General features: G+C 58.3%; 2 protein-coding genes across 3 annotated transcripts in view; both read left to right on the top strand.

Moving 5' to 3' along the window:
- Positions 1 to 372: 372 nt before the first annotated feature.
- On the top strand, positions 373 to 23,346 carry NRBP2 (nuclear receptor binding protein 2). Of its 2 annotated transcripts, none has more exons than XM_072329712.1 (18): positions 373 to 583; positions 11,413 to 11,535; positions 11,704 to 11,799; positions 12,198 to 12,287; positions 13,088 to 13,128; positions 13,205 to 13,299; positions 13,907 to 13,930; positions 14,168 to 14,251; positions 14,777 to 14,832; positions 15,135 to 15,230; positions 15,893 to 16,025; positions 16,175 to 16,277; positions 16,409 to 16,459; positions 16,632 to 16,767; positions 20,437 to 20,490; positions 20,859 to 20,922; positions 21,706 to 21,761; positions 22,541 to 23,346. In XM_072329712.1, exons 1-18 carry the CDS (start codon positions 467 to 469, stop codon positions 22,607 to 22,609), a joined length of 1,488 nt encoding a protein of 495 aa, XP_072185813.1. In that variant the 5' UTR covers positions 373 to 466; the 3' UTR covers positions 22,610 to 23,346. The 2 variants fall into 2 exon arrangements, with proteins under 2 accessions (XP_072185813.1, XP_072185812.1); XM_072329711.1 differs by having other exon boundaries at positions 384 to 583; positions 11,704 to 11,805.
- A 3,472-nt stretch (positions 23,347 to 26,818) lies between these two features.
- Positions 26,819 to 27,589, top strand: part of PUF60 (poly(U) binding splicing factor 60) — a 32,279-nt gene continuing 31,508 nt past the window's right edge. Inside the window, 1 exon segment of the mRNA XM_072329396.1 lies at positions 26,819 to 26,939. Within this exon segment, the coding sequence (XP_072185497.1) occupies positions 26,913 to 26,939 (27 nt within the window). The 5' untranslated portion in view covers positions 26,819 to 26,912.

Here is a 27,589-nt window from a genome sequence, read left to right as displayed (position 1 = left end):
CTCTGTCAGACCGATGGCGGCGGCGCACCGCGGTCCCACCTTTGGGCTCACAGCCGGACCTCTAAACTGCAGAGATGGGTTGGATTTCAGCTTGAATACCGGGGAAAAGCTCTTGTCCGAAACTGTGTCCGTGCGGGGCACAGCTGCCCAGGGAGGAGGGGGAGTCCCCATCTCTGGGGGCGTTCCAGAACCGGGGAGATGCGGCACGTGGGGACATGGTCAGTGGGCATCGGGCCGGGGGGGAGGGGAGACTGCGGTTGGACGAAGCGTTGGTGGAGGTCCGCTCCAACCTTAACGATCCCGAAGCTCTGAGCCCCGGGGCGGGCGCTGTGCGGGGCGGCTCCTCCTCTCCCCGCGGGGCGGTCCGGGGGCGGTCCGTGTGAGGCCGCACGTCGGAGCCGGAGGGGGTTGGGGGGGGAACTGAGCGCGATCCGTCCACCCCGGAGCGGAGCGGTGCGGTGCGGGGATGGCGGTGCCGGAGCCCGACGCGCGTTTGGCGCAGGAGAAGGAGGAGGAGAGCGAGGAGGAGAGCGAGATCCTGGAGGAGAGCCCGTGCGGGCGGTGGCAGAAGCGCCGCGAGCAGGTGGGGGCCGGGAGCAGCCCCCGGGTGCGGGCGGTGCTGCGGGAGCCGCCGGAGGGCGGTGCGGGAGCGGCGGCGCCGCGGGGTGCGGGGAAGGTGCGGGGAGAGCGCGGTGCGGAGCGGGGCTCGGCGTGCCCCGGTGCGGTGAGCGCCGTGCGGGTGGCTCCGCTGCGGGCCGTCCCGGTGCGCGGCGCTCCGCGTCCCGTCGCGGTGGCTGCGCGGTATCCGAGGGTGAATCGCGGAGCGGCGCCGCCGTGGCCGCTACCCCCGGGGAGGAGGATCCGGTTCGTCCTCTCCGGAGGAGCGATTTGGGCCGCCGCAGCCCCAACCTCCCGGCCGGAGCCCCGCGGAGCGGCTCACGCGGTGCCCACCCGCGTCCCGCGGAGCTCCGGGTCGCCCTGCCGACCCCTCTCCCCCTGCGGTGTCCCCGGATCCGTGCGACGTGCCCTGGAAGCGGAGCCCGAATTCCCCCCTGCCCCCATCGGGGCGCCCGGGAGCGGCGCCAGAGCCGGGGTAAATCCTCGCCCCGGGCGGAGGTGGGACAGCGGTGGCAGAAAAGGGCCCAACCCACAGTAATCCCTTCTGTATGTCCTGGTGCGGCTCCCGGCGCTCTGCCCTGCCTTTGGGCATCCCTTGTTCCGAGTCAGACATCAGAGAACCATTAAGGTTGGACGAGATCCCCACATCGACCCTTTAAACCATCACCGCTGTGTGCCCATCAACCATGTCTCAGCCCATCAACCGTGTCTCTGAACAGAGTCAGAGACTCATTAAGGCTGGAGACGACTTCCAGGATCCCCAGTCATGCCCACCCCCACCGTGTGCCCACTGACCGTGTCCCCACGTGTCACATCTCCACGCTTCTTGAACACCTCCGGAGATGGGGACTCCATCACTTCCCTGTCTCGGCCCGGTTTGTGCTTTGCTGTGAGTCACCTTCCCGTGGTGGTGGTACCACCATCACCTGCCCAGCTGTGTCCCACCCCTTCTCTGTGGCATCTCCGTTCCCGTGGGTCGCAGTTCCATCTCTGTCCCCACCTCCCCTGCTGCACATCAGGGACTCGCAGGGGCTTTGCCAGGGCCTGATGCAATGTCCAGCATCCCACTTCTGCACCCCCAGCTTTTCCCCCGTGCTCCCAGACCAGCAAATCCTGCTCAAAGCTCCTTTGGGATGGCTTCTGGAGGTGCCCACCGCCACCACCTGCAGGCTGCACCCAATGGGTGCTGAGCTCCACTGCTGCGTTGTGGTGCCCCTCGTCCCCAGGGCTCACGGTGTGGGGTGGCCGCTGCAGATCCCAGCACTCTGTGGGACGGCCTGAAGGGTGGGGAGAGCTGTCAGGAAAACAACCAGGTTTGGGGCTGAGAACCCCCCAATGCTCCTGCCATGAGAGCTGTGGGCACCAAATGACTGGTGCTGCTCCTGCAATGAGAGCTCTGGGCACCAAATGAGTTGTGCTGCTCCTGCAATGAGAGCTGTGGGCACCAAATGACTTGTGCTGCTCCTGCAATGAGAGCTGTGGGCACCAATTGACTTGTGCTGCTCCTGCAATGAGAGCTGTGGGCACCAAATGAGTTGTGCTGCTCCTGCAATGAGAGCTGTGGGCACCAATTGACTTGTGCTGCTCCTGCAATGAGAGCTGTGGGCACCAAATGAGTTGTGCTGCTCCTGCAATGAGAGCTGTGGGCACCAAATGAGTTGTGCTGCTCCTGCAATGAGAGCTGTGGGCACCAAATGACTTGTGATGCGTGAGCCCAGCAGTGGGGACACGTTTGTTCCAAGCAATGCATAACTGCTGGGGAGGAATTGCAGCTGACCCGGAGAGTTGCCATGTTTTATCAGAGCTCTGGATGATGAGCGTTCATTGGTGACACAACGAACCCATCAGAACATCCCTCCTCCCACACCCCACAGTGTCCATTGCAGTGGGATGACCTGCAGTCACGTCCGGTTTGCACAACCCACGTCGATGCTGACCCACGGTGACACGTAATGCCATCTATTTCAATGGGATGAGGGCGCTTTTGGGAGCAGGGCTGCAGCCACAACTGACCCCAGAGGTTTGTCCCCCTGTCCTCTGCTGCAGCAAACAGCCGTGGCACTGTTGGTGGTGGCACTGTTTGTTGGTGGTGACACTGTTGGTGGTGTCACTTTTGTTGTTGGTGGCACTGCCAGCATCACAGAGACGTGGCAGCAATGCCAGCAAGTGTGGGGGAAGTTGTGTGCAGGACATGATTGCGTATTGCAGGGTGCTTCGGTCACACACCAGGAAGAAAACACGCTGAGTTTTGTGGCTGCTGTTTCCTAGTGCACACACGCAGCCCTTCTGTTTCACACTCATCCTGATTGCCACAAGCATTGCCACCGCAGGGATTCCCTCTTGCTGCCCTGATGACTGGCCTTCATTATTTATGCTCTTTCATTTGCTTTTGCAGAACAGCCGTGACCCTGCAAGGGCCCTGTGTTGCTGTGCTGGGTGCATGTTGCTGTGTATTGGATACTGCTGTTGTGTCCTAGTTGTGCTGTGCTGGGTGCACGGTGCTGTGCTGAATGCACGGTGCTGTGTTGGATGCATGGTTGGTACTGTGCTGTGCTAGATGCATGATGCTGTGCTGGGTGCACGGTGCTGTGCTGGTGCTGTGCTGTGCTGGATGTATGGTGCTGTGCTGGATGCATTGTGCTGTGCTGGGTGCATGGTGCTGTGCTGTGCTGGATGCATGGTGCTGTGCTGTGCTAGATGCATGGTGCTGTGCTGGGTGTAGGGTGCTGTGCTGGATGCATGGTGCTGTGCTGTGTTGTGATGGATGCACAGTGCTGTGCTGGGTGCATGGTGCTGTGCTGGATGCATGGTGCTGTGCTGTGCTGGGTGCATGGTGCTGTGCTGGTGATGTTCTGGGTGCATGGTGCTGTGCTGGATGCACGGTGCTGTGCTGGATGCACGGTGCTGTGCTGGATGCACTGTGCTGTTCTGGGTGCATGGTGCTGTGCTGGATGCATGGTGCTGTGCTGGATGCATGGTGCTGTGCTGTGCTGGTGATGTGCTGGATGCATGGTGCTGTGCTGGTGATGTGCTGGATGCAGGGTGCTGTGCTGGATGCAGGGTGCTGTTCTGGGTGCACGGTGCTGTGCTGGTGCGGGCACCCACGCAGGGCTCCGCTGCTGCACCACAGAGTCTGAGTGCAGGAGGAGTGCTGTGATTGGGTCCCGCAGGGCTGCACACAGGGCTGCACCTTTGTTTCCCGTTGCGGGGCTGCAGCCGTTCTGCACCACCCCACCGTGCAGCGCTGCGCCGCTCTCCAGCTGCGCCTGCAGCTCCGTGGATGCGCCTCATGCCAGGGAGAAAACAACGTCACAGCTTCCTCTGCGCTCTCCTGTTGCGTTTCTTTGTGGTGCATTTGAAGTTGTGGACGAGCAAATAGAAGCACTTAAAGTGCTCTGCAACAGACCTGGAGAAGCAGCTGTGACTCCTTCCATGGCTCAGTGTCAGCGCAGCTCAATGCCCCCATCACCTCCTCCCCTCACCTCCGCCCCTCACCTTCCCACCTCACCTTCCCTCCTCACCTCCCCCCCTCCCTGCTCTCACACAGAGCTGCTGTTTGCAGCCGTTTCCACTTTGGCCAGGTTTGTTTTCGGCATCGCTTTGGTGACGGCGTTGCCTTTTTCCAGCCATCCCAAGCATTGGGAGCAGCGGGGGTTGCAAAGCGCCGCTCTGTTTCTGCTGGAAGCTTTGCCGGCCTTTGGCAAACTCTGATCCCGTGTTGCTGGAAGCAAACGGTTACGGATCCACACGGTGTTTCGTTTTCAAACCTGTATCCATAGGGAAGGGGCTGCTGCCCACAGGCTGTTTGCTGCCACCCTTCCACCCCACATCTCCCTTGGTAAAGCCTTTAATGCTGGTCAGGAAAGGGTTAATGACTGCATGGACCCAGGGCTCTGAACTCTGAGCTTCGGTTCACCTCTAAGCCCAAGGAGAGGGAAAAGGGAGGAAAAAGAAGCAGCGGTGGAAGGAGGAGAAGGGCAAAAAGCAGACTTCGGGAGGATGGATGGGGTGAGGAATCTGCTGGGTGGGGAGGATGGGAAACGTCCCCAAAGTGAAACACAAGGAGGGGAAACAACCCGGCCGGCTGCATGCAACGGAGGGGCTGCAGCTTCCCCCTGCTGGAGTGCTCAAGGAGGCCGCAGTGAGGACGGGCAGCGCTGCGATCTGTTTTGCTGGGAAGCCTCCAGGTGTTGCATTTTTGCCATTGGAGCTATTTCTGACAGCCCTGATGGGAGGGAGGGCTCAGAGCTGCCGGGCTCTGCTTTGCTTTTGCCCAGCCGAGGAGCCTGGAGGACTTTGCTCCTTCTCCACGCGCCGCCTGTTTTTGTCCTTCCCTCGGCTCTGGGGGCGTTTGTTCACCGTTTGTTTGCTGTGGGGGTCGTGGCAGCCCGCCGGTGGGCAGCTCTGTGGCTCTGCAGCACTGAGCTCGGTGCTCTGGGGGGGTTGTGGGGCTGTGGGGCTGTGGGCATCGCAGGGCTCAGCGGAGGGCGTTTGTTTGTAGGAAGGCGCAGCTCACCGGTGGGTGACCTTTGCTGGGAGGAGGCAGCAAAGCCTCTCTCTCCTGGGCGTCACTTTGGCCTTGAAGCAGAGGCTGGGAGCTGCTCTCCCTGTCCACCTCGCGCCCTCCCAGTCCTTGTGGGTGATGCACGGAGGCGGTTCTGCATTTGTTTCAGCTCTGCTTTCTGTGCAACGTTCCCCATCCCCGGGATCCCTCCATCCTGCCCGGCCGCAACAATCCCGCTCCTTGTTCTGGGTGCTGTTGTTGGCTGCCCAGTGTGGGTGTGTGGCTGCAGAACGTCTCCTTCATCCCGCAGCACACAAACTGCCTGATTCCCACCCATTTTCCCCTCTGGAATGGTGTCATTTTGCAGCCTGTGGCTGCGTGCTGCGCTCCTTGCTCCCATCTGCTCCAGCCCTCACCATGTCCCAGACGCACACAGCCGGAGCTCTGTGCTCCTCAGCCCACATGCCAAGGAGGGCTGCTAAAATTACCCTGGCTCTCCGTGTTCTGTCCCTTCCTGTTTTTACCCAGCTGGTTTCTGCCCTTCCGCTTGTTTTTTGCCTGCAGGTATTTTTGTGTGCTGCGCTCAGATGCGTGGGAGCCTCCCAGGCTGTGCACCTCGCGTTCCCCTCACCTCCTTCCTTGTTTTGCTCCGACGTAACCATGGAACACACACGGTCCCGGCAGTGTTGGCATTGTGCTGCTGGGACAAAGGAGCTGCCCGCAGCCCTGTTACAAAACAGGGCAAACACCGCTGGTCTGCCCTTCTATTCCTCATGTTGGCACTGAGCAGTGAGGATGTGAGAGGCGGTGCTGGAGCGTTGCCCAGTGTGGTCATACGGGATCAGATGTGAGGTCGTGTTGCTTGGAGGGAAGAAGCATTGTGCAGGTTCAGCTGTGGTGTGTGCTGCACACTCACAGCATGAGGGCAAACACCTCCCTGCCACTTTATGGGGCTCTGTGATCTGTAAGGACCCTTCCAACCCAACCCAATCATTCCATGGCTCTGTGATCTGTAAGGACCCTTCCAACCCAACCCAAACATTCCATGGCTCTTATCTATAAAGACCCTGACAACCCAACCAGCCCACGGCTCTGTGATCTGTAAGGACCCTGCCAACCCAACCCAAACATTCCATGGCTCTGTGATCTGTAAGGACCCTGCCAACCCAACCCAAACATTCCATGGCTCTGTGATCTGTAAGGACCCTGCCAACCCAACCCAACCAGCCCACGGCTCTGTGATCTGTAAGGACCCTTCCAACCCAATCCAATCATCCTATGGCTCTGTGATCTGTAAGGACCCTGCCAACACAACCCAACCAGCCCATGGCTCTGTGATCTACAAGGACCCTGACAACGCAACCAGCCCACGGCTCTGTGATGATTCTATGATTCCTTTGCCCTTCAGGAGCAATTCCTCTGCCCTGGAGGTACCAACCAGGCATTGCCTTCAGCCCACAGCGTTGCGCCTGGCTCTTATCTGAGCAGTGGAAAAATAGACTTCTGCGCCCGCTCAGCAGTGGAACAGAGGTCAGGGATCCCAGGGTTTGCTGCAGCAGCTGCAGGGCAAGAAGGAAGGGCAGGCTTCAGCATGGTGAGAAAGGCACCCAGCCCCTACCGCTCTTGTGGTGGTCAGGCTGATGGTTGGACCGGCTGATCTGCGAGGTCTTTCCCAACCTTAATGATTCTGTGATGCTGTGGGTGGGCTCAGTGTGGGTGTGTTGGGGTCGGACTTGGTGACCTTGGAAGTCTGCTCCAACTCTAATAGTTCAAGGATTCTCCTGCCCGTGGTTCTGCCGCCTCTCTCCTCTTTGAGGTCCACCTGTGCAGGACAGGTGTTGCCCACCAGCACCCCAGCGTTTCCTTCCATCACTGCACATTGTTACGCTGCAGCACAGAACCATAGAATCACCAAGGTTAGAAAAGACCTTAAAGATCATCCAGTCCAACCCTTTGGACTCAGAGATGAGCAGATCTCACGGTGACTGTGCATGGCTCTCTTCCATCCCGGCTCGGCTAAGCCCTGCAGCTGGCAGCGTGTTCAGCCTCTGCCCACCCGGCTCTCAACTTGTGCTGAGCTCTTGTTTTTGTGAGGGCAGGATCAAATGCTTCCCCAGGATCAAAATATTTTCCATCTCATGTGTTCCCTTCACCTGCTCATTGTGTAACACGATCGTGCAGAGAAAACTGGCTTATCTGGCAGCTCAGATCCCTCGTCCTGCCGCTGCTCCGCTGCTGTGGGCTCGGGCTGTTCTGCTGCAGGCCGCAGACAGCAGAGGGTGGATGTCACCCCGTTGGCTTCTGTCACCTGCTGCCATGTGAGGTCCCACAGCAGCTGAGTGCTTTGCTCCCTGGGACAGAGGGGGCTCAGGGGAGACCACAGTGCTGCCTCCCACCCCCTGAAATGAGGCTGGAGTGAGGTGGGGGTTAACCTCTGCTCCTGGGGGACAGCAATAGGATGAGAGCTGATGGCCTCACCTTGCACGAGGGGAGGTCAGGTTGGATGTTAGGAACAACTGATTCCTGGAAAGAGTGGTGCTTCACAGCTGCACAGGGAAGTGGGAATGTGGCAATGGGGGAGGTGAGCAGCGGGTACGGTGGAGTGGGCTGGGTTGGATATGGGGATGTTGGAGCTCTTCTCCAGCTGTGCTCCTCATGCAGCTGATGCTGTCTGTCAGCCACAGCCCTCAGTGAGCCAAGACGGGCAGCCCAGCTGTTAATGTGGCTTCAGCTGTCTGAGCTCCTTTTCCTTTCCACGTAGTAGGAAGAATCATTTCCGTGTTGCAGCATTTCCCCCCCCACCCCAGGGCACAACTCTGCAACCCTGCATGTGCTGCTCAGAGTGCAGGCTCAGCTCTGAGGTGTCCCCGTGCAGCTCTGTGCCATCCGTAACTCCAGCAAAGTCTCAAAAGACCCACACGCAGCTCCTGCCCTCACCCAGGCTAATGAGATCCCAGAGCAGAGGAGCGGGTTGGGGTTTGCTCTGCTCCCCTGGGCACAGCATTCCCTGTTCAGCCCCAGGAAATCCCAGCGTTGTCACTTGGAGCCAAGTGGGCTGTGCCCACTGTGAGCGTCGCCGTCTCTGTGCCCTGCGTGTCCCCCCGTGCCTGCAGCTGGGCTTCTGCTCCATGCCGTGGGGTTGGGACCCGTGGCACAGCGGATGCCCAATAGCCACCAAACAACCGAGGCAGCAGCGCTCCTGCTGGTGAGCTTTGCTCTGTGCCTGCCCTGCAACCCCCTGCCCAGGGAGCCCAGGATGCTGATGTGAACCTGAGCCACCCAGGCTGAGCGCTGAGGCTTTGCCCTGCTCAGTTGCCTTGGAGACAAAGCAGCAAACCTGTGCCAGATTTTGGAAGCGCTTTGGGTAAAGCTCTTGCAGGCAGGAGGTGGCCTCCCCCGGGGTTGGAGCTGAGCTGAGTGCACACAGGAGGGTAGATCTGGATGGGAAGGGGGCCCGGGGGTGCTGTTGAGAGCCAGCTGACCCCGTGTCCAGCTGGCCAAGAAGGGTTGTATCAGATCCAGGGAGCTTCAGTGCTCAGCACTGGTGAGACGGCGTGGGCAGAGAATCACAATATGGATGGAGAAGTGAGCAGGCAACAGAAGGAGAGCAGGGGAAGGAGCTGGGGCTGCTCCGTCTGCAAAAGAGGAGGCTCAGGGCAGACCCCATCTGCAGGGAGGTTGCAGTGAAGAGGGTCGGTCTCTGTTGGCAGGTGGTGATGGGATGTGAGGAAGCAGCCTCAGGTGGCACCGGGGAGCTTTGGGTTGGATCAGCCTCTCTGCACAGAGGAACGGCTGGGTGCTGCTCTGAGCATTCCCAGCCCTCCTGATAGAGCTGCTGCTCCCCCACAGCCCCAGCGCTGCATCACCAACCCTTTTTCTGTCTGCTGTTTCAGGCTCCGTAACGTGAGAAGCACAAAAGGAGCGATTTATTGTAAGATGCAATCTGATCTATTGTAAACCTCCACTTACCCGTCCCTGTGGTCTCCCCATGCAGCCTCAGCTCCTGCCAGGGCCTTTCTGGAAGGAACCCGAGCACAGAATTTCCCAGTCTGGTGCAGGAGGAGCTTTGCCTCAGCACACAGAGCTGATGGGAAGCACAGGGTGAGATCACAGCGGTGACCGTGGCTGCTCCTTTTGCCTTCAGTCACCCCTGTGACCACAGACAGCGTTGATGTAGAGGTGCATCTGGAAGCTCCGTGCATGGGTCTGCTGCTCAGTGTGAGTTCTGTGGCCGTCCAGCACGCAGTGGCCGCTCGCTGGTGTCAGTTTGGGGTTTTTCTCAGGGCCACGAGGTGATTTTCCATCCATGTTTTATGAGGTGGGCAGGAGAGCAGCTTCATGGACACTCATGCATGGTGCACAGGGGCTTCCTTCAGCATCCCAGCACAGCCTCGTGGAATCATTAGGCCATAGGATGGGTTGGTTGGAAGGGACTTTACAGATCACGGAACTGTGTAGTGGGCTGTGTTGGAAAGGTCCTTAAAGGTCACAGAACCGTGGGCTGGTTGGGCTGGAAGGGACCTTCAGCCCCACTTCTGCAGTGGGCTGCGTGCCCCCCGGCTCAGCTGCCCAGGGCTCCATCCACAGCCCTGAGCACCCCCAGGGATGGGGCACCCACACTTCTCTGGGCAGCAGTGCTGGGGCCTTGGCGCCTCTGGGGAAATGATTTCCCCTTCACATCCAACCCAAATCTCTCCTCTTTCACCTTAAAGCCGTCCCCTTGTCCTGTGACCGTGTGGAGCCCCAGCAGGCTGAGCCCAGGCCAGCTGGCTGCATTGCTGAGCTCTGCTCAAGGCACACGGAGCCCGCGAGTGAGGGGGAACCGGTAATAGAAGCTCTTTGTGCTCCGGCAGCAGGAACTGGGCCACGAGTGCCCATCTGTTCCCTGCCAATGAGCCGGGGGTGCTGCACCCCCCCCCCAGCGCTGTGCCCACCAGCTGCCCCGTGCCACAGCGTCCGAGCTCCGAGCGGCAGCAGAACAATCCCGCATTCATCTGCATGCCGGCAGCTCCACACCGCGCCAGAAGATGCAGGGGGGGGGTCCCATCCGCTGGGAGGGGGATGCAGGGCTGCTGGTGTGCAAGGTACACACAGTGCAGGGGGCGCTGCTCCTGGCGGGCAGAACCCCTCCTCATGAAATCATAGGTGCTTTGAGTTGGAAAGTCAAAGGCCATCTGGTCCAACTGCCCTGCACTGAGCAGGGCTATTTCTTGATGCAGCCCGGGCTATGGTTGTCTCTCTGGGCTGCGAGGGCACAGTGCTGGCTCAAGCCCAGCTGCCATCCACCAGCACCCCAAATCCTTTTCAGCAGGGCTGTGCTCTGCCCTTCCATCCCCCGGCTCACACTGACGGCAGGGGTTGCTGTGATCTGGGTGCTGACCTTGCACACTTGGATCTGTTGAACCTCCCTGGGTTCCTGTGGGCCCAGTCCTCCAGCCCACCCCGATCCCTCTGGATGCCATCCCTTCCTTCTGGTGGGTCAGATGCAGCCCACAGCCCACAGCCCACAGTTTGGTGTCACCACGCACTTGCTGAGGGCGCACGCAGCCCCACCGCTGATGTCACGGATGATGCTGCTGGATGCAGTTTGCAGCCGTGCTGATGGCAGAGCTGCTGTCTGGGGGATCGCAGCTCAGGTGTAACCGCGTGGGGTGGCCACGGTCACCCTGAGATCATAGAATCACAGAATCCTAGGATGGCCTGGGTTGAACGGGACCCCAATGTTCATCCAGTTCCAACTCCCTGCTGCGTGCAGGGTCGCCAACCACCAGACCAGGCTGCCCAGAGCCACATCCAGCCTGGCCTTGAATGTCTGCAGGGATGGGGCATCCACAGCCTTCTTGATGCTGACAAGGCTGGTGTTAGGCCTTAGGTTGGTCGGGACCTTCCAGTCTGCCCTGTTCATTGTGCCTGTGGCCATCAGCTCAGAGCACGGGATGTTCCCCGACATCTGCTGGGATGTGGGGATCCACATGGGGTGTGTATTGGGGATGGGTGGCTCTCACGGTGCCATCCTGCTGTGCTGGGAGCTGCTCCCAATGTCTGGCTTTGTTCTGTGCCCTTGTGCCCTGGGGACCTGAGCCCCCGGGAATGGGAATCCTGAGTGCTAGGCAGGGCAGGCATTGGGCTGGGGGCTCCCCATATTCCAGCTTGGGCCTCCTTTAGGTGGGAATCCTGGAACAGGAGATCCATCCACATCCATGTAGTGCTGCACATGAGCTTGTCTACGGCATGGGAGCTGTGGGCACGTCATGCTGGTGGGGGGCATCACAACTTCTTGTGCCTTGCAGGTGAACCAGGGGAACATGCCGGGCATCCAGAGCACCTTCCTCGCCATGGACACGGAGGAAGGCGTAGAGGTGGTGTGGAATGAGCTGCTCTTCACTGACAAGAAGGCTTTCAAAGCACACGAGGTAATGAGCCCTCACAGCAGGGAATGTGCCCACAGCCCCCTGTGTCTTCTGTACCCCAAAAGCAGCTTTCCTCTGATCTGGAGCTGCTCCCCACACCTCCCTGTGCTCTCTGCGGTGTCCTGCCGTGTTGCTGAGCTGCCATCTCATGTGTTCTCTTTCTGCACACAGGAGAAGATCAAGACCATGTTTGAGCAGCTGGTGCTGGTGGATCACCCCAACATCGTGAAGCTCCATAAATACTGGCTGGATGTAAAGGACTCAAAGGCACGGGTAGGGGACGTGGGGGGGACAGCGGTGGGATCCCAGGGTCCTCTGCTCAGCCTGCTCCCATGGCTCCCCTTCTTCAGGTTGGAAATTAGCAAGAATTTCTTCTCTGAAACTGACCAGGTGTTGGCTTGGGCTGCCCAGGGAAGCGGAGGAGTCGCCATCCCTGTGGTGTTCCAGAACCGTGGAGCTTTGGTGCTTCAGGGCAGGGTGGGGATGGGTTGGCAGTCAGTCAATGATCTTGGAGGTTCTTTTCCAACCTGAAGGACTCTGTGATTCCCCAGGACACGTAGCAGGATGCTCGTCCTCAGCATGGCTGTCATAGTTTTGCACCATGACAATGGCGTGGTGCAGCGTGTGAGCCGGGCAGGAAGCTGACGCCTCTGTCCCCCCCCCAGGTCATTTTCATCACCGAATACGTGTCTTCAGGGAGCCTGAAACAGTTCCTGAAGAAAACCAAGAAAAACCACAAGGCCATGAATGCCAGGGTAGGTCCCGTAGGAACACAGCCACGTGAGGGAGAGGCTCTGTGCCTGCCGGGAGGGATCTCGGCTCTCTTACAAAGCAGAGCAAATGGGTGCAGCTACCAGGCAGCAGTGATGGGGTGAGGGGTGGTGGCCTCCCATTGCTCCGAGGGATGCCCAGTTTGGATGTCAGGAACAATTCCTTCCCAGGAGAGTCATGTGTTGGTGCAGCCGCCCAGGGAGGCGGAGGAGGCACCATCCCTGAGCTGTTCAAGAGCCATGGAGGCGTCCTCTTGGGGACGTGGTCAGTGCCTATGGTGGGGATGGGCTGTGTGATCATAGGGGGCTCCAGCCTCCATGACTCTATGATCCCCTGGTCGCTCCCCACATCACCCACTGTGTGTTCAGAGATCTGTGCTGGACCCCATTGCCCCCCCTAGAGTCTGAGCTCACTGCCACAGCAGCGCAGTCATGCACTTGCAGAACTGGGATTCACCACTGGTACAAACCGTGTGCCCTCACCCCATGAGCGTAGTGAGCTTTTGCCCCTTCTGCAGTGTGTCTGCCCACACTCCCCCCAGGTTTCGGTGCAGAGCTCTGTCTGACATTGAGGATGGCAGCACTGGGCTTCTCAGCTTTGGTGGTGTTCACCGAATAAGGACTGGAAAGGAGGCTGTTGTGACTGGGGCAGTGCGTGGCTCATCCTCGAGCCTTGGTCCCCGCAGGGTAGTGGGGTGGCCGTGTTCCCAGCTGCTGTCTGGGATCAGCTGGGGGCTGATCTGTGGGTCCGGGCTTGTCTCACAGAGCTCTGCTCTCTGCCCTAGGCCTGGAAGCGCTGGTGCACGCAGATCCTGTCCGCTCTCAGGTGAGTTCTCTGCATCACTGTCCTGCTGTAAGCTGTGTTGGGCAGAGCGCTCAGGGCAGCTCTGTGCCCCCTGCAGCTTCCTCCACTCCTGTGAGCCCCCCATCATCCACGGCAACCTCACCAGTGACACCATCTTCATCCAGCACAACGGGCTCATCAAGATCGGCTCCGGTAGGACGCGGCCCCGCAGCTTTGGGGCTGTGAATGGGGTGGGCAGTGGGGAGCTGTGGGGAGGGGGTAGGAGCTGAGGGTCCCCTGAGGGGTTACTGAGCATCACACATGTGCAATACCAACGTGGCAGAGAAGGAACTGGGGATGCTGACCATGAGCCAGCAGGGTGTCCAGGTGGCCAAGAAGGCCAATGGCATCCCGGCTTGAATCAGAAGCAGTGCAGCAGAGCAGGAGCTAATGGTCCCTCTGCGCTCAGCTCTGGTGGAGGCTGCAGCTCAGTACTGTGCTCAGCGTTGGGCCCCTGGCTGCAGGAAGGACCCCGAGGCCCTGGGCTGGGTCTAAAATGTTGGGTCAGAAATTGGCACAGCTGCCCAAGGAATCATTGGGGTCACCGTCCCTGCAGGCATTACAGAGCCATGGAGATGTGGCACTTGGGGATGAGGACAGTGGGCACGGTGGGGATGGGCTGGGGTTGGACTCGATGATCTTTGGCCCAACCCTGATGATTCTGTGGCTCTGAGGTGTGGCGTTACCTTGTCTTCTGTTTGTGTCCCCCGCTCTACATCTTCACACTTTAACCTCCTTTGGCATCGGCGCTGACCGGCAGTGTGGCACCGCGTATTTGCAAACGGTGAGTGGGATCCCTCTGCTCCCTCTCCAGCGCACCCAAATCATCACTGGGTGTGATATCCCCAGTGGGCACAAGGAGTGATCCCGGGGCTGTAAGCAGGATGGGCACTGCAGAGCCATGGCTGCTCCTGGGGGAGCTGGTGCCACCCTGTGGTCTGCATGGGTAGAGACATGCTCTAAAGTCCCACCTGTGTCCGCCTCAGAGTCGTGGCTCAGATTCTCTCTTGCTCCCCTGCAGCCCTTCCCGATGACCTGAGGAGCCCCATCCGCATCGAGAGGGAGGAGCTGCGCAATTTGCATTTCTTTCCCCCGGAGTACGGCCGTGAGTGGGGCTCAGTTTGAGTGGGGGGCTGTTTGAGGGGGGGGGGGCTGTGGGGAGGCTGCGGTGCAACGCGTGGCTGCTGAAGGTTTGCAGTTTGCTGCCTTCAGAACTCTCAGCCAAGAGAAGATATTGTGACCGTGGGGGGTTGTGCCAACGCTGCAGGTGAAATGCGGTGCCGATGAGCGCGGAGCTGTGAGCGTGGGGCAAATAGCCATGCCCACAGGGAGAATAGCCGTGCCCACAGGGAGAACAGCCGTTCCCACATTGCAGTGGGCTGAGCGTTGGATACTGGTGGTTCAGAACAAGGTCTTGGCATGACTGCAGATCACTGCCTGAAAAGGTTGTGGCTCAGAAGCACTCAGCAGCATGCGAAGGGTTACAGTGAGTGGGGAAAAGGAGCGTGGGGCCCATAAGGGGCCATAGGCACAAGTGTGTGGGATGAAGGATCCGTAGATGGGGGCATCTGGTGATGGCGTTGAAGTCCCACCACAGCAGGGCTGATGGGCTCCTGGTTTGGTTCTGCAGAGAAGGCTGACGGGACCGCCGTGGACATCTTCTCCTTTGGGATGTGCGCACTGGAGGTATGGAGCTGGGCTGCTGCAGAGCCTGGGAACCTGCAGGACCCCCACTTATGGGGCAGGGCAGTGCCCTGTGGAGCCTGCTGGCTGCTCCACACTGGGCTGTGAGATGCAGGTCCCTGATGGAGGTGAAGGCATTACTGCTGGGCTCAGCAGAGCATCCACTGCTGCTTTGGCTCAGCCTCCATGGGCTGTGGCACCCCTGGGGGGGGAGAACATGGGGCAGGGACGTATGGCGCTGCTCGGAGGGGGTCGTGGGGCTGTTGGTGTTGCCTGCAGACACAGCTGCGCTCCTCCTTCCCCAGATGGCAGTGCTGGAGATCCAGACTAACGGTGACACGCGGGTCTCGGAGGAGGCCATCATGCGGGCACGGCATTCTCTGGATGACCCCAACATGAGGGTGAGTGCAGGCAGCTGAGCTGTGAGATGGAGCCACTGGGACCCACATGTTTCAGGTGGCACTGGAGCAGCCTCCTGGGAGCAGCAAGCAGCAGGCAGGCAGGCAGAAAGACACCAGCATCCTTTCTGCTTGGCTGGTCATCATGAGATGCTGTCCCACTGGGAACAGCAGTGAGGCTGGGTGGCAGATCCCAGTAGGTGCACATGTACACCTGTGTGCGTGCTCTGTAGAGAAGGACCTGGGGGGTCCTGGTGGCCAGCAGGCAGACTGTGAGCCAGCAGTGTGCTCTGGAGGCCAAAAAGACTGATGGGACCCTGGGGTACATGGCACAGAGCATGGACAGCAGGGCAGGGAGGTTCTCCCCCCTCTGCTCGGCCCTGGGGGGCACTGCTGGAGCACTGCGTCCAGTGCTGGGCTCCCAGTTCAGGGCAAACTGGGAACTGCTGGGAGAGGCCAGCGGAGGGTGCGGAGATGGGTAGGTCTCCTGATGGGGACAGGCTGAGAGCCTTGGGGCTGTGTACCTGGGGAGAGATGGTCGAGAGGGAATCTGATAAATGCCAATCAATATCTGAACAATTTCTTCCCCAAAAGAGTTACCAAGCACTGGGACAGACGTGGAGCTGGGCTTTGTCTCCAGCTCGTGCTTTGTGTTTGACCCTCAGGAGTTTATTCTGTCATGCCTGACCCTCAACCCTGACAAGCGGCCGACGGCCAACAGCCTCCTCTTCCACCGCGTGCTCTTCGAGGTCCATTCCCTTAAGCTGCTGGCAGCGCACTGCTTCATCAACAACCAGTGTGAGTGACAGGGGAGTTCCCTGCCCCACGGAGCTCGTGGTCCTGGCCCAGCAGAGCTGGGGGGATGGAGGAGTCCAGGGAGATTGGCAGTGAGCACAGGGACCAGCCTGCAGCACCTCCGGCTGATGCCCCCCTTGGTTCTGCCCTAGATCTGATGCCAGAGAACGTGGTGGAGGAGAAGATAAAGGAGCTGGACCTGAACATGGTGATGGCAGAGATCCGGCGTGAGGGTCGGCCTGGAGCACAGTGGAGGTGAGGGTTTGGAGCACAAGAAGGTGTGAGCCCAGGATCTGCATCCGTCCTGACCTTGCTGTCACCATCGCAGCCCTTCCTGCTGCCCTCCTGCCCTGCCCTGGCAGTGACATTCCATCCTTCCCTCCCAGGTACTCAGAGGTCTCGTTCCTCGAGCTCGACAAGTTCTTAGAAGATGTCAGGTGGGTTTTGGGACGTCCCCAGATCCCATCACGTGGAACGTCCCACTGGCAGGACCGTGGGGTTGCTTATTTGAGTCCCACTGCGGCTCTCCACGTGGACGAACAGACCTTCCCCAGGGCAGCAGGAGGACGGGGCTCAGTCGGTCGTCTCCTCTCTCTGTGTCTGTACCAGGAATGGGATTTACCCGCTGATGAACTTCGCTGTTTCCAGACCCCATGCCCTCCCACGGGTGCTCTCTCAGCCCCCAGAGGACCCTCAGAAAGCCAAAACCCCCACGCCGGAGCCCTTTGATGTAGAGACCAGGAAGGTAAGGTCAGGCCAGGTACAGTCAGGGAAGTGGGGGGGGGGGTTGCATCCCTGGGGGTATCACAGAGCCATGGAGATGTGGCACTTGGGGACACAGTCAGTGGGCGCAGTGGGATGGGTTGGGGTCCAACGTGGGGATCTTGGAGTGCTGTTCCAACCTCAGTGGTTCCATGACTCTATGAGTGGGTGAGATGGGGCTGGGTTGACAGTTGGACCTGATGTTCTTAGGGGTCTTTTTCAACCTTAACGCCGCTATCATTCTCTAGGATGGCATCCTGAACCCTTTCAGCTCTTATTTTCAGTGATTCTGTGGGGGCAGCTCAGTTTTAAAGCCTTCTTTCATCATTTCCTATATTGTTAGTGTCCTGGAGTCAGTTTCAGGTGCTGGGAATAAGTGAGATCATCTCTATCTCCTGGGCTGTCAGATTTCACTCAGTGTCTCAGATTCAAGGGCTCTGTGTGTGTGTTTGTCTGGGGTTGTTAGCAGGAAGGGTGGGCGCCGTGGGTCCGACAGCACTTTGAAACGCTGAATCCACTTCTGGTCCCAGGATTAATCATTGCTGCGTGACCTAAATAGGGTATGCAGAGCTGGGTCTCTTTCTGCCGTGGTGGGAGGGGACACCAGAAGTCCAACTGGGTCTTAAAATCCTCCAGGGATGGAGACTCCATAACTGGGGTTCCCTTTGTCCATTCTCACCATGAGAAAGGATTTCCTTGGGTCCATCCAGAACATCCCTATTTAGGTCTCTCTTCTCTCTGCAACCAGCCTAGTTCCTCCACCCTCTCAGCACTCCTCCTGGTTATGGGCCGAGCTGCAGAGCTTTGGGATCCAGCATAGCTCTGTACACACCCCTCTTTCTTAAAGCAGCATTCTGTGCCTTTATTCCCTGCACGGTGTGTTTCCCTGATGCTATTTGGTCATTCCTCATGGATGGCCTGTGCCATTCCTTGTGTTACCGTGGATGTTATGAATGCAGCCTCATCCTGCACTCGATCCATGTTCAAAACACTCCGTAGACCCCAAACTGGTTCCCATTGCTGCCAGATGCTGTGAAATGCCTCCTGCAAAGCGTCTCTGTCAGCGCTTCCCTCACGCCGGCTCCCGGAGCGCTCAACTGATGGTTTATTCATAGCACTCCGTGCTTATTTTTAGAGCTCCGTTGGATAAACCGGAGGAGTGTCAATGAAAACCCAAGCGTTTATGCTGCCTCCCCCTCCGCATTTGTTATATGCTGCATTTTCATCCGGTGCCCCGGTTCTGCGAGCGTGTGGTCTGGCTGACCAGCCATGGCCAGTGAAAAAACCCGCATTGATTTTATTTGGGTCGAGAGGGGAGCAGCCATCTGAGCTTCACCGCATGAAATCTGGCACCTGGGCAAACCTGCAAGTGCCCGGTGAACATGAGCGCAGCGCTGGCTGCTCTGGGAGGCGGCGGTGGGATGCCCAGAGAGTCCCATGCACCGACCCAGGGCTGCAGCCCTAAGCAACCATTGTGAGCACAGCTGCGTGCCTGCGGGCAGCTGGTGGGTAGGCTTTGAAGTAGCTCTGAGCTTCAGCCACATTTGTGCTGCCACGCAAAGGGTGCTGGTGCTGCTGGCTGCAGGCCCTTGGTGGTGCTCCATACCCAGAAGGTGCTGCAGCACAATTGAGAGCCCATGTTAATGAGCTATCACTCTCTACATTTAATTTAAGCAGAAGTGAAGTTTCCAGCCTCTTTAGGCTTCCTAAAGCCTATGGGAGGTGTTTCTTCATTATGAACCCGCGTGGAACGGAGCGCTTTCTAGGCTGCTTTAGAACTTCTGAGATAGCATCGTTGTGCTGTGCAGGCGACTCGGGCTGCACGATAGGAAGCATTTCACCTGCAAAGAGCGGCGCTGCAGTGGCACAGCTGCACGGGGAGGGGGGGGAGTCACCGTCCCTGGAGGTGCCTGAGAACGGTGGAGATGTGGCACTTGGGGATGTGATCGGTGGGCACGGTGGGATGGGCTGGGGTTGGACGTGGGGGTCCTGCAGGTCTTTTCCAACCTCAGTGGCTGAGCTTGGGCTGGCAGGAGACTCATTTGGGATCTCTGCACGACACGGATGCATCCCGAGAGCTCTGAACAACCGGTTGTGTGTTCCCCCATGGAGTCACAGCTGAGGTTCTGTGTCCAGTCTCCCTCCTCAAGCTGTTCCACCCAGAGTGGTTTGCCCAGGACCATGGCTACAACATCATCCCATTGGATGCTCATGCATTTGCTGGTGGGCTCAGCTCTTTGGTACGAGGTCAGAGAGCAGCCAGGATGGGGAAGGTGGCAGAGGGCACACAGGGGGGCATGGTGTGAGGTTCCAGTGCCAGAAGTGGTCTGCAGGAGCCCAATGGAGGCCTCCATCTGTACTTCTCCATTTAGCAAACAGAAGAGGTGTGAGAAGCAGAAAAGGAGGTGAGAAAGAGAAGTGAGAGTGAGAGATGAGAGAGGTGGTGCTGACGTGTGGGTCCTGCACAGCTCACAGCCCAGCCTGGTGCTGACATGTGGGTCCTGCACAGCTCACAGCCCATCCGTCACCTCCTCTGGAACCAAATATTTGATCTGCATCTAAGCTGCAGAGTCAGCTACAGGAGGTGATGACTGCTGGAGATGTCTGGCTCAGTGGGAGCGCAGCTGCTTTCTGCTGTGGTGGAGCGGGTCGGGAGTTCAGGGCGAGAAGTCACTGTGCTTCCCCAGAGCACTGCTTCCTTCAGCAGCCAAATGCCTTCATTCCCCGTGGTGCTAAGATCTGTCTGAACGCCGCAGCTTGTTAATAAAACTGCATGGGGTGAGCTGTCGGTGGGATCGTGCTTGCAGTTCATGCTGTCACTGTTCTGCATCTGGGCAACACAGAAAGTGATGCCAGGCAGCATCGTCTGAACTCACTGCTTTCTTCTGGGCAGGGTGAGGTCTGGAGACCAGCTGATGTCCCCTCCAGCCCAGGTGATGATTGTGGGCATTGAGCAGAGGGAGCCTGGAGCAGGTGGCAGTGACGCACTCAGACGTCATCGGTGTTCTCAGGGATGCATGCAGGATGCGGGGCAGTTCTGCACATAAATGAAGGATCTCGGGTGTTAACTCAGTGTAAGGAAGGGACACCCACCGTGTGCGTGTTGTCATGTTGGAGCTTGAAGCTGACATATTAAAGACAAGCCATGTTGGTCAGTGTAATTTCAGTGTGCTGCAGTGCAATGCAGCATTCCCAAAAGGAATTCTGCATCATTTCAGTCATTTTTGACATTTGGGTTTCGTTTGCTGTCTGATAAGTTGTCTGATTCAAGTCGTGACCCCTCGGGGACACGAACACTGACCCAACACTGAAATGTAACCAAGAGTTCAGGCAGGGCCTCGAGGGGAAAAAACCTCCCAGACAAATGAAGTGGAGGAATTTGTCCTGGAGAAACACTGCCCCTGAACTGCACCTCCTGCAGTGCTCCCACCCAAACCCCATCAGCAGATGACAGTTCATACCCAGGTGTTGGGCTCAATGAACCCTCAGCCATTCTGGGCTGCACCTGCTGTTGTGGGTGGAGGAGAAGTCAGGCTGGTAGCTGGGTTTTAAGTGGAGTTTTGAGAGTTGTGCTTGGAAAATGGGAGCAAAGCAGACCTGGGGGAGTTTAAGGGGCTGTGTCAGGACTGACGCTCACTTTGACCTCTTCCAGGTGGTGCAGATGCAATGCAACATGGAGCTGAATGAGGACAAGACTCAGTGGCATGTGAGTGCACAGCCCCACCAGGATGCAATGAGCAGCTCCTACTCTGTGCACCGCGGCACAGCTTGCTCTCAGTTTGCTGTGGGACCCAAAGGACCTACTCTTCCATCTGGAGCAAAACAAGCCCAGAGAAGAGCAAAGCCCACAGAGCCCTCTGCTACAGCAGGCCACGATGTCTTAGGACATCTCTTTAGCTCTGCTTCTTTCCAGTTTAACAGAGAGAGCATCTCTCTGAGTCACCCAAACTATGCCCCAGAGACACCCCACACGTTGGCATTGCCCAGCACCCCCCTGCCCACCCTGCCAGCAGCTTCCAACATTGACACTGTCTCCTACAGATGGGTGTACAGAGCTCTCTCTTCTCTCTGCAGCTCACGCTCCTGCTGATCCTGGAGGACAAGCTGCACCGACAGCTGAGCTACGACTTGCTGCCCAGTAGGTCTCCTTGCTTCTTGTGCGTGAAGTATTGCCCCGTAGCGCCGGTCAGGTTCACAGTTAGGGGTAGGCGCAGATTGAGAGCGTGTTGGGTTTCATATCCACGTGGCAGCATTCTTGCCCCCTTTGGCCTGCAGTGCCAACCTGCAGCTGAAGCGAACTCTGTGAGATGTGTCACTGGGGCAATACCAGTGAATGAGCGCGTTCCTTCTCTTTTCCCAGCTCTGGGACAGTCCCCACAGCGCCTTCCAGGGAGCTGCTGCACTCTTCTCTAGGGGGATCCCATGGGCCTGGGGAAGGGCACTGCTCCTGGGGTCTGTCCAGTGCAGCAGCTCCTTCTCAAGGTGTGCAGGAGCCCCCTGCAGGCTGCGCAGCCGGAGTGCTGCACAGGCAGAACAAAACCCACAAAGCTTGGAAACTGGCGGTTGGGATTTGCTTCTCTGCCAGATCCTCACGTTCCTACCTGCAGGACGTAGCCTGCTTCCCTTTCATGCCAAGCCCAAGCATGGCAAGCCCAAAGACCTCACAATGACCCTCTGCCAAGGTGTTGTGCTGTGTGATGTGGGGCTGGAGCTCAGTCCTGCTTGGGGCTGCGATCAGCTCTCACTCACTGCACGTTCTGCTCTGTTGGCCCCAGAGTTACTCAGCACTGACTGCGAGTAGCAGCACAGTGTGTGTCCCCAGCATGCAGTGAGGAGCAGTGCAGCCGTGCTGTGGGCTGGAGAGGTGTGCTCTGTTGGGAGAGGGAGGCACCAATGTTCTCACTGTTCCTTCCCTCTGCAGCTGATAACTCCAAGGACCTTGCCACAGAGCTGGTGCACTATGGCTTCATCCACGAGGTAAGGCTGCTCGTATGCCGTGCTGTTGTCCATGTGCATGTGCCATGCCACAGCAGCAGAGTGCATTGTGTCTGTGCACTGTGTACCACAGCAGCACGATGCCTCGTGCCCTAATACCCACCTGCAGCCGCGAGCAGCCACATAGCCCCATGCTGCAGCTCCTGCCCTTGCATGGTGCCTTTCTGCTGGATTTTTCTGCACTCCCACTCTTTGGAAGGGATGGCCATGTAGCAGCGACAGGGTCACTACACACCACATCAACCCCACTGCCTTTACGAACGTGAAAAGCTGAGCAGTGCCAGGGAGAAGCAGCAGCCGGCACCCAACAGCCCGTGCTGCTCTCAGCTCACTTTGCAAACTTCCCCTTGCCAGAAGTGCCCTGCAGCAGCGCTGCGCTTCCAGGCTCTCCCTTGGTGTCTGCACACCGACCCAAGGAGGACCACGGAGCTGTGCAGTCATTTGGGGAAAAGGAGGGTGGAGAAAAAGAAAAGTGCATTTCTTTTTGATTTCGTACCAGTTGGGGATTCTGGGGCTGTAGGCAGAGTATGGAAGCACTTCTGGCTGCTGACAATGGAGCAGGAAGGGGTTCACTTCACTCACTGAGAAATAGATGTGAGGATGCCTGGGGGGAAAAAAAAATGCATTTCGACTTCCTTCTTTCCTTTCATCCGAGTGCAGCCAACGCACAGCTTAGAAGTGAAACAGCAGCGCTTTCTTCTGCATGATGGAAAAAGCACGGCAGACTCATCATCCGGCTTTGCTTTTTCTTCTCCATTTAGGATGACTGCGAGAAGCTGGCCAACTTCCTGGAGAACGCCTTCCACAAGCACCGCTCTCCTCCCCTGTGAGTCAGGGCTGGGCCAGCGGGGTCCCTGCGCTCTGGGGACGGGCACATACCCAGCGAGGAGCAGCCGTGGGCTCTGGAACCAACTCCTGCAGCGGGGCCGCTCCAGGATGAATCTTTGCAGTCCGTGAGAGGCGTAAGCCTTTGTTGCGGCGTGGGAAGACGACGGCAAGTGGGAGAGCAACTGGCTGTAACACAAGGAATGGCCTCTGCACCGGCACGTGCCCCGGCCTCGACTCCTGAAGCAGCAACCCAGGGGGAGTTGTGGGGCGCGGGGGAATGCAGGCGGTGTTTGTGAAGAGGTGGAGCTGCTGCAAGAGTCCCACAGACTGATCGGTTTGCCTCTGGGAGCGACAAGCTTTTCTCACCGCGGGTCCTAGAGCTCTTTTTTTTCCCCTCTTTGCCAGCTGGTGATGGGTGCAGGAAGGGAGGAAAGCTGCAGCACGGGTTGCAATCCACCACGATCCATCCTCTATCTCTATCCCTACCGTTCAGTTAAGGTTTCCCAAGCAGAGATGAAGCACTGTGATGCTTTTCAGTTAGAAGCTCACATCTTGTTGGGCTTTGTGAGCCAGATTTGAATGGCAGGAGAAGAAAGTGCAGCAATCCCAACCCAGCAGCTGGATCCCAACACGGGGAACAGCAGAAATGCCACTGGTGCTCAACTTTTTCACTTCCATTTGTCTCACAGCCTTCAAAAATCTTATGGTACCTTAAGGGGAAAGACCCCTATGTCTCTTCCTTCTCTGTGTGTTCTGGGCTGTTTGGAACTTCCACTGCTCGTGTAGAGAAAGGGGCGGTCGGAGCTGCTGCACACGTTGGGTTCTGTTGGTAAAAATGGCCAACAGAATCGGTGTAGCAAAAGCCGCTCTGCTCCGTGCTGCTGACGCTGTGCTGTGAGCAGCCCTGCTGCCGTGCTGTGCCATGCTGTGCCGTGCTGTGCCAAGTCTTCCATCGCCTGCATCGCGCTTTGCAGTGTTGCCCCAGCTGTGTGACGCTGGGCTGGGCCTACCGTGCTACGCCGCCGCGCTGAGCTGTCAGTTGTTTTGCGCTTCCCAGCTGTGCTGCGCTGTGCCAGCTTGACAGGAACTGAGAAATCAATAAAGCCATTGCAAGCAGCTCATCTCCTATGAGGAGCTGGTGTGCTGGGCGAGCACTCGGTGACCTCTTAGTCACTCTTATAGTTAGGAAGAGTGAAGGAGTTTCCTCGAGTTCAACACTGATCCAGCATTGTTGGGTGAATCAGATAGAGAAGGCATTCCCAGGAAGCACAGTGTTCAGCTGTGTGCTGCAGAAGTTGCTTTCTCCATAACAAGCTTGCATTTGCCTTTGCAAACTAAGAAGTGCCTTCATGCAGCAGCTGCTGCTTCCCTGATCATCCGGGGCACTCTCCTGTAGTACATTTCACCTGACTCAGTTCTTTGCATGTCACCACAGCTCAGCTTGAGGGATGGATCTCCCTCCTCCTGGCTGCCCTCAGCAGTTATCAGTTTCACTGGCAGCCATGGGACATCTCAAGCACGCTGCAGGCAGCAGCAGCATCACAGAAGGTCTGATGTTGAGGACCCACTCGAGGTCCAGCTGCCCTCTGCGGTCCTGCAGCATGGTGCTGGGTGGTCCGGCACCACGTAGTCACGTCCACTCAGCACTGAGAATCCCCACGGATGGAGACGTCACAGCCTGGCCGGGCAACCCCTGCCAGCATTTGTCCGACCTCACTGAAAAAGAATCTTTTCCCATTTTTAATTGGGGCTCATTGCTCAGCCTCTTGTCCCAGCTCTGGGCACCACAGGGAAGAGCCCGGCTGCATCTTCTGGGGCTGGAAATGGATGATCTTTGAGGCTCCTTCCAATACAAACCACTACGATCTCTAAAGAGCCTTCCAACCAAACCAGTTCTACAATTCCATTGTTCTTCATCCACTGATCAGCCATTTGTTCACACTGAGCTGCAGCTCAGGCTCTCCCACCAGGTGCGCTCTTCGGCTCCGAGCCCTTTGCCATCTGAGCAAATGGGCTATGCCCTATGAGGAGAGACTAAGGAAGCTGGGGCTGTTTAGTCTGAGGAAGAGGAGGCTGAGGGGAGACCTTATTGCTGTCTGCCAGTACCTGAAAGGTTCTTACAGTGAGAGTGGGGCAGGTCTCTTCTCACTAGTGACAAGTGACAGGACGAGGGGAAATGGCCTCAAGTTGCGCCAGGGCAAGTTCAGGTTGGATATTAGGAAGAACTTCTTTACAGAAAGGGTGGTTAGGGACTGGAATGGGATACACATGGTTAGGGACTGGAATGGGATACACATGGTTAGGGACTGGAATGGGATACACATGGTTAGGGACTGGAATGGGATACACATGGTTAGGGACTGGAATGGGATACACGTGGTTAGGGACTGGAATGGGATACACATGGTTAGGGACTGGAATGGGATACACGTGGTTAGGGACTGGAATGGGATACACGTGGTTAGGGACTGGAATGGGATACATGTGGTTAGGGACTGGAATGGGATACACATGGTTAGGGACTGGAATGGGATACACATGGTTAGGGACTGGAATGGGATCCACATGGTTAGGGACTGGAATGGGATACACATGGTTAGGGACTGGAATGGGATACACATGGTTAGGGACTGGAATGGGATACACATGGTTAGGGACTGGAATGGGATACGCATGGTTAGGGACTGGAATGGGATACACATGGTTAGGGACTGGAATGGGATACACACGGTTAGGGACTGGAATGGGATACACATGGTTAGGGACTGGAATGGGCTCCCCAAGGAGGTGGTTGAATCGCCATCCCTGATGTGTTTAAGAGCCGTTTGGATGTGGTGCTCAGGGATATGATTTAGCAGAGGGTTGTTGTTGTGGTGTTGTTCCGTGGTTGTTGTTTAAGTGATCGGCTACTGGTTGGGCTGCGGTTGGACTTGATGATCTTCAAGGTCTTTTCCAACCTGAGTAATTCTATGATTCTATGGGCTCTGTACTTTGGTGGAGCCTCAGCAGAGCAGGGCAGAGCGGAGGAGGGTTCTTCCCTCGGCCAGCAAATGATGATTTCCTGGGGCAGCCCAGCTGGCTGTGGGCCTTCTTTGCTGCAGGAGTATTGCAGGCCCACAGCTCAGCATCAAGAGACGTGCACAGCCTTCTCTGCAGAACCATCACAGAACAAGAACGGAAACCCTGCCCTCATGTTTGCTAGTCAGACAACCGTCCTGCCAGGCAAGGGAGGAGATGTGTCCTTGGGCGCTAATGGTGGTCAGCTGCTCAGCTCACGATGCCTGACATTCCTGTCCATGTAGCACAGCTGCAGTGCGGCACATAGAGTCATAGACTCATGAAGGTTGGAAAAGACCGAGATCATTCAATCCAGCTGTCCACTTATCACCAACACTGCCCTGAACCACATCCCTCAGTGCACCTGAACGCTCCTTATCACCAATACTGCCCCCAAACCACATCCCTCAGTGCATCTGAACGCTCCTTATCACCAATACTGCTCCCTGAACCACATCCCTCATTGCATCTGAACGCTCCTTATCACCAATACTGCCCCCAAACCACATCCCTCTGTGCACCTGAATGCTCCTTATCACCAATACTGCCCTGAACCACATCCCTCATTGCATCTGAATGCTCCTTATCACCAACACTGCCCCCAAACCACATCCCTCAGTGCATCTGAATGCTCCTTATCACCAATACTGCCCCCAAACCACATCCTTCATTGAGCACCTCCCATGTTGGTGACTCCGCCAGCCCATTGCAGCCCCTTGCAGCTCCCGGCTGCTCTTATGGACAAGTTTTCCCACCGTCCAACCTGAATCTCCCCTGCCTCAACCCGAGGCCGTTCCCTCCCGTTGCTGTCACACGGAGCAAAGGCCACCCCCAGCTCCCCACAGCCTCCCTTCTGTGGCCGCACAGAGCGGTAAGGGCAGCCCTGAGCTGCTCTCCTCCACGCTGAGCCATCCCAGCTCCCCCAGCCATAAGGTTTGTGCTGCAGCCCCTCCCCGCTCTGCTGCCCTCAGCGCACAGCCCAGGGCCTCGGGGTCCTTCCTGCAGCAGCGCTCGGCGCTCCTCCCGGCCGCCAGGGGGCGCTCTGTCACGGGGCGCGCCCCGAGAGCGGCTCTCCGGAAGCGGGGGGGGGGGGGCGTGGCGGCGGAAGCGGAAGCAGAGCGAGACTGGCGCCGTCCCGCCCGCCCTCACGCGACTCTCGAATTCTCGCGAGACGTCATCCCGGCTTTTTCTACGGGCTCCGAAGGCTCTCGCGAGAACTCGCTGCCGATCGCCGACGGGGTGGACAAGATGGCGGCCACAACGACCATCTCCCTGGTGAGTCGCATCCCGAGCCTCCCCTTCTCGTCGTGGGGCGGGCGGCTCGGTTCGGCTTCCTTCGGTTCCCTTCGGGTCTTCCTGCGGCTCCCCGAGGCCCGGCTGCCGGCTCGGGGCCCTCTGCCGGCTCGGGGCCCTCTGCCGGCTCGGGGCCCTCTGCCGGCTCGGGGCCCTCTGCCGGCTCGGGGCCCTCTGCCGGGTCGGGGCCCTCTGCCGGGTCGGGGCCGCGGCCTCTCGTAGGTCGCTCGGTCCGCTCGGTGTCCGCAGCCGAAGGGGCCGCGTTCGTGCTGCGGTGGAGGCGCCGCTTCGAGCCCCCCTCGATGGGATTCGCGAGTGTGAAGCGCAAAGAGCCCCCGGGTTGTTCCGTGCGGTGGTGAAGGACGGACTCGGTTTGGGGGAGGTTGGATGAGTTAATGCCGGGAAGGAGTAGGTGAGATTGAGGTGTGGGAGGGTGAATTGGGCTGCGAAGGGGATGGAGGGGGGGGCAGGACGGCAGGGGGGCAGGATGGTGGGGTAGGGGGGCAGGAGGGCAGGTAGAGTGGCAGGCGGGGTGGTAGGATGGCGGTTAGGGGGTGGCAGGACGGCGGGCAGGGTAGGGGGCCAGGATGGCAGGGTAGGGGGTGGCAGGTAGGGGGGCAGGATGGAGGGTA

The sequence above is a fragment of the Excalfactoria chinensis genome, chromosome 2, assembly GCF_039878825.1.
Source record: "Excalfactoria chinensis isolate bCotChi1 chromosome 2, bCotChi1.hap2, whole genome shotgun sequence".
NCBI lineage: Eukaryota > Metazoa > Chordata > Aves > Galliformes > Phasianidae > Excalfactoria > Excalfactoria chinensis.
This window is presented reverse-complemented; position numbering and strand designations above follow the sequence as displayed.

Bases quoted from the DNA above. Each gene is read 5' to 3' on its own strand.
- NRBP2 (XM_072329711.1), top strand. From the start codon at position 467: ATGGCGGTGCCGGAGCCCGACGCGCGTTTGGCGCAGGAGAAGGAGGAG. The intron at 584-11,412 runs GTGGGGGCCGGG...TGTGCCTTGCAG, and splicing joins GGCAGAAGCGCCGCGAGCAG to GTGAACCAGGGGAACATGCC. The intron at 16,768-20,436 runs GTAAGGTCAGGC...GACCTCTTCCAG, and splicing joins TTGATGTAGAGACCAGGAAG to GTGGTGCAGATGCAATGCAA.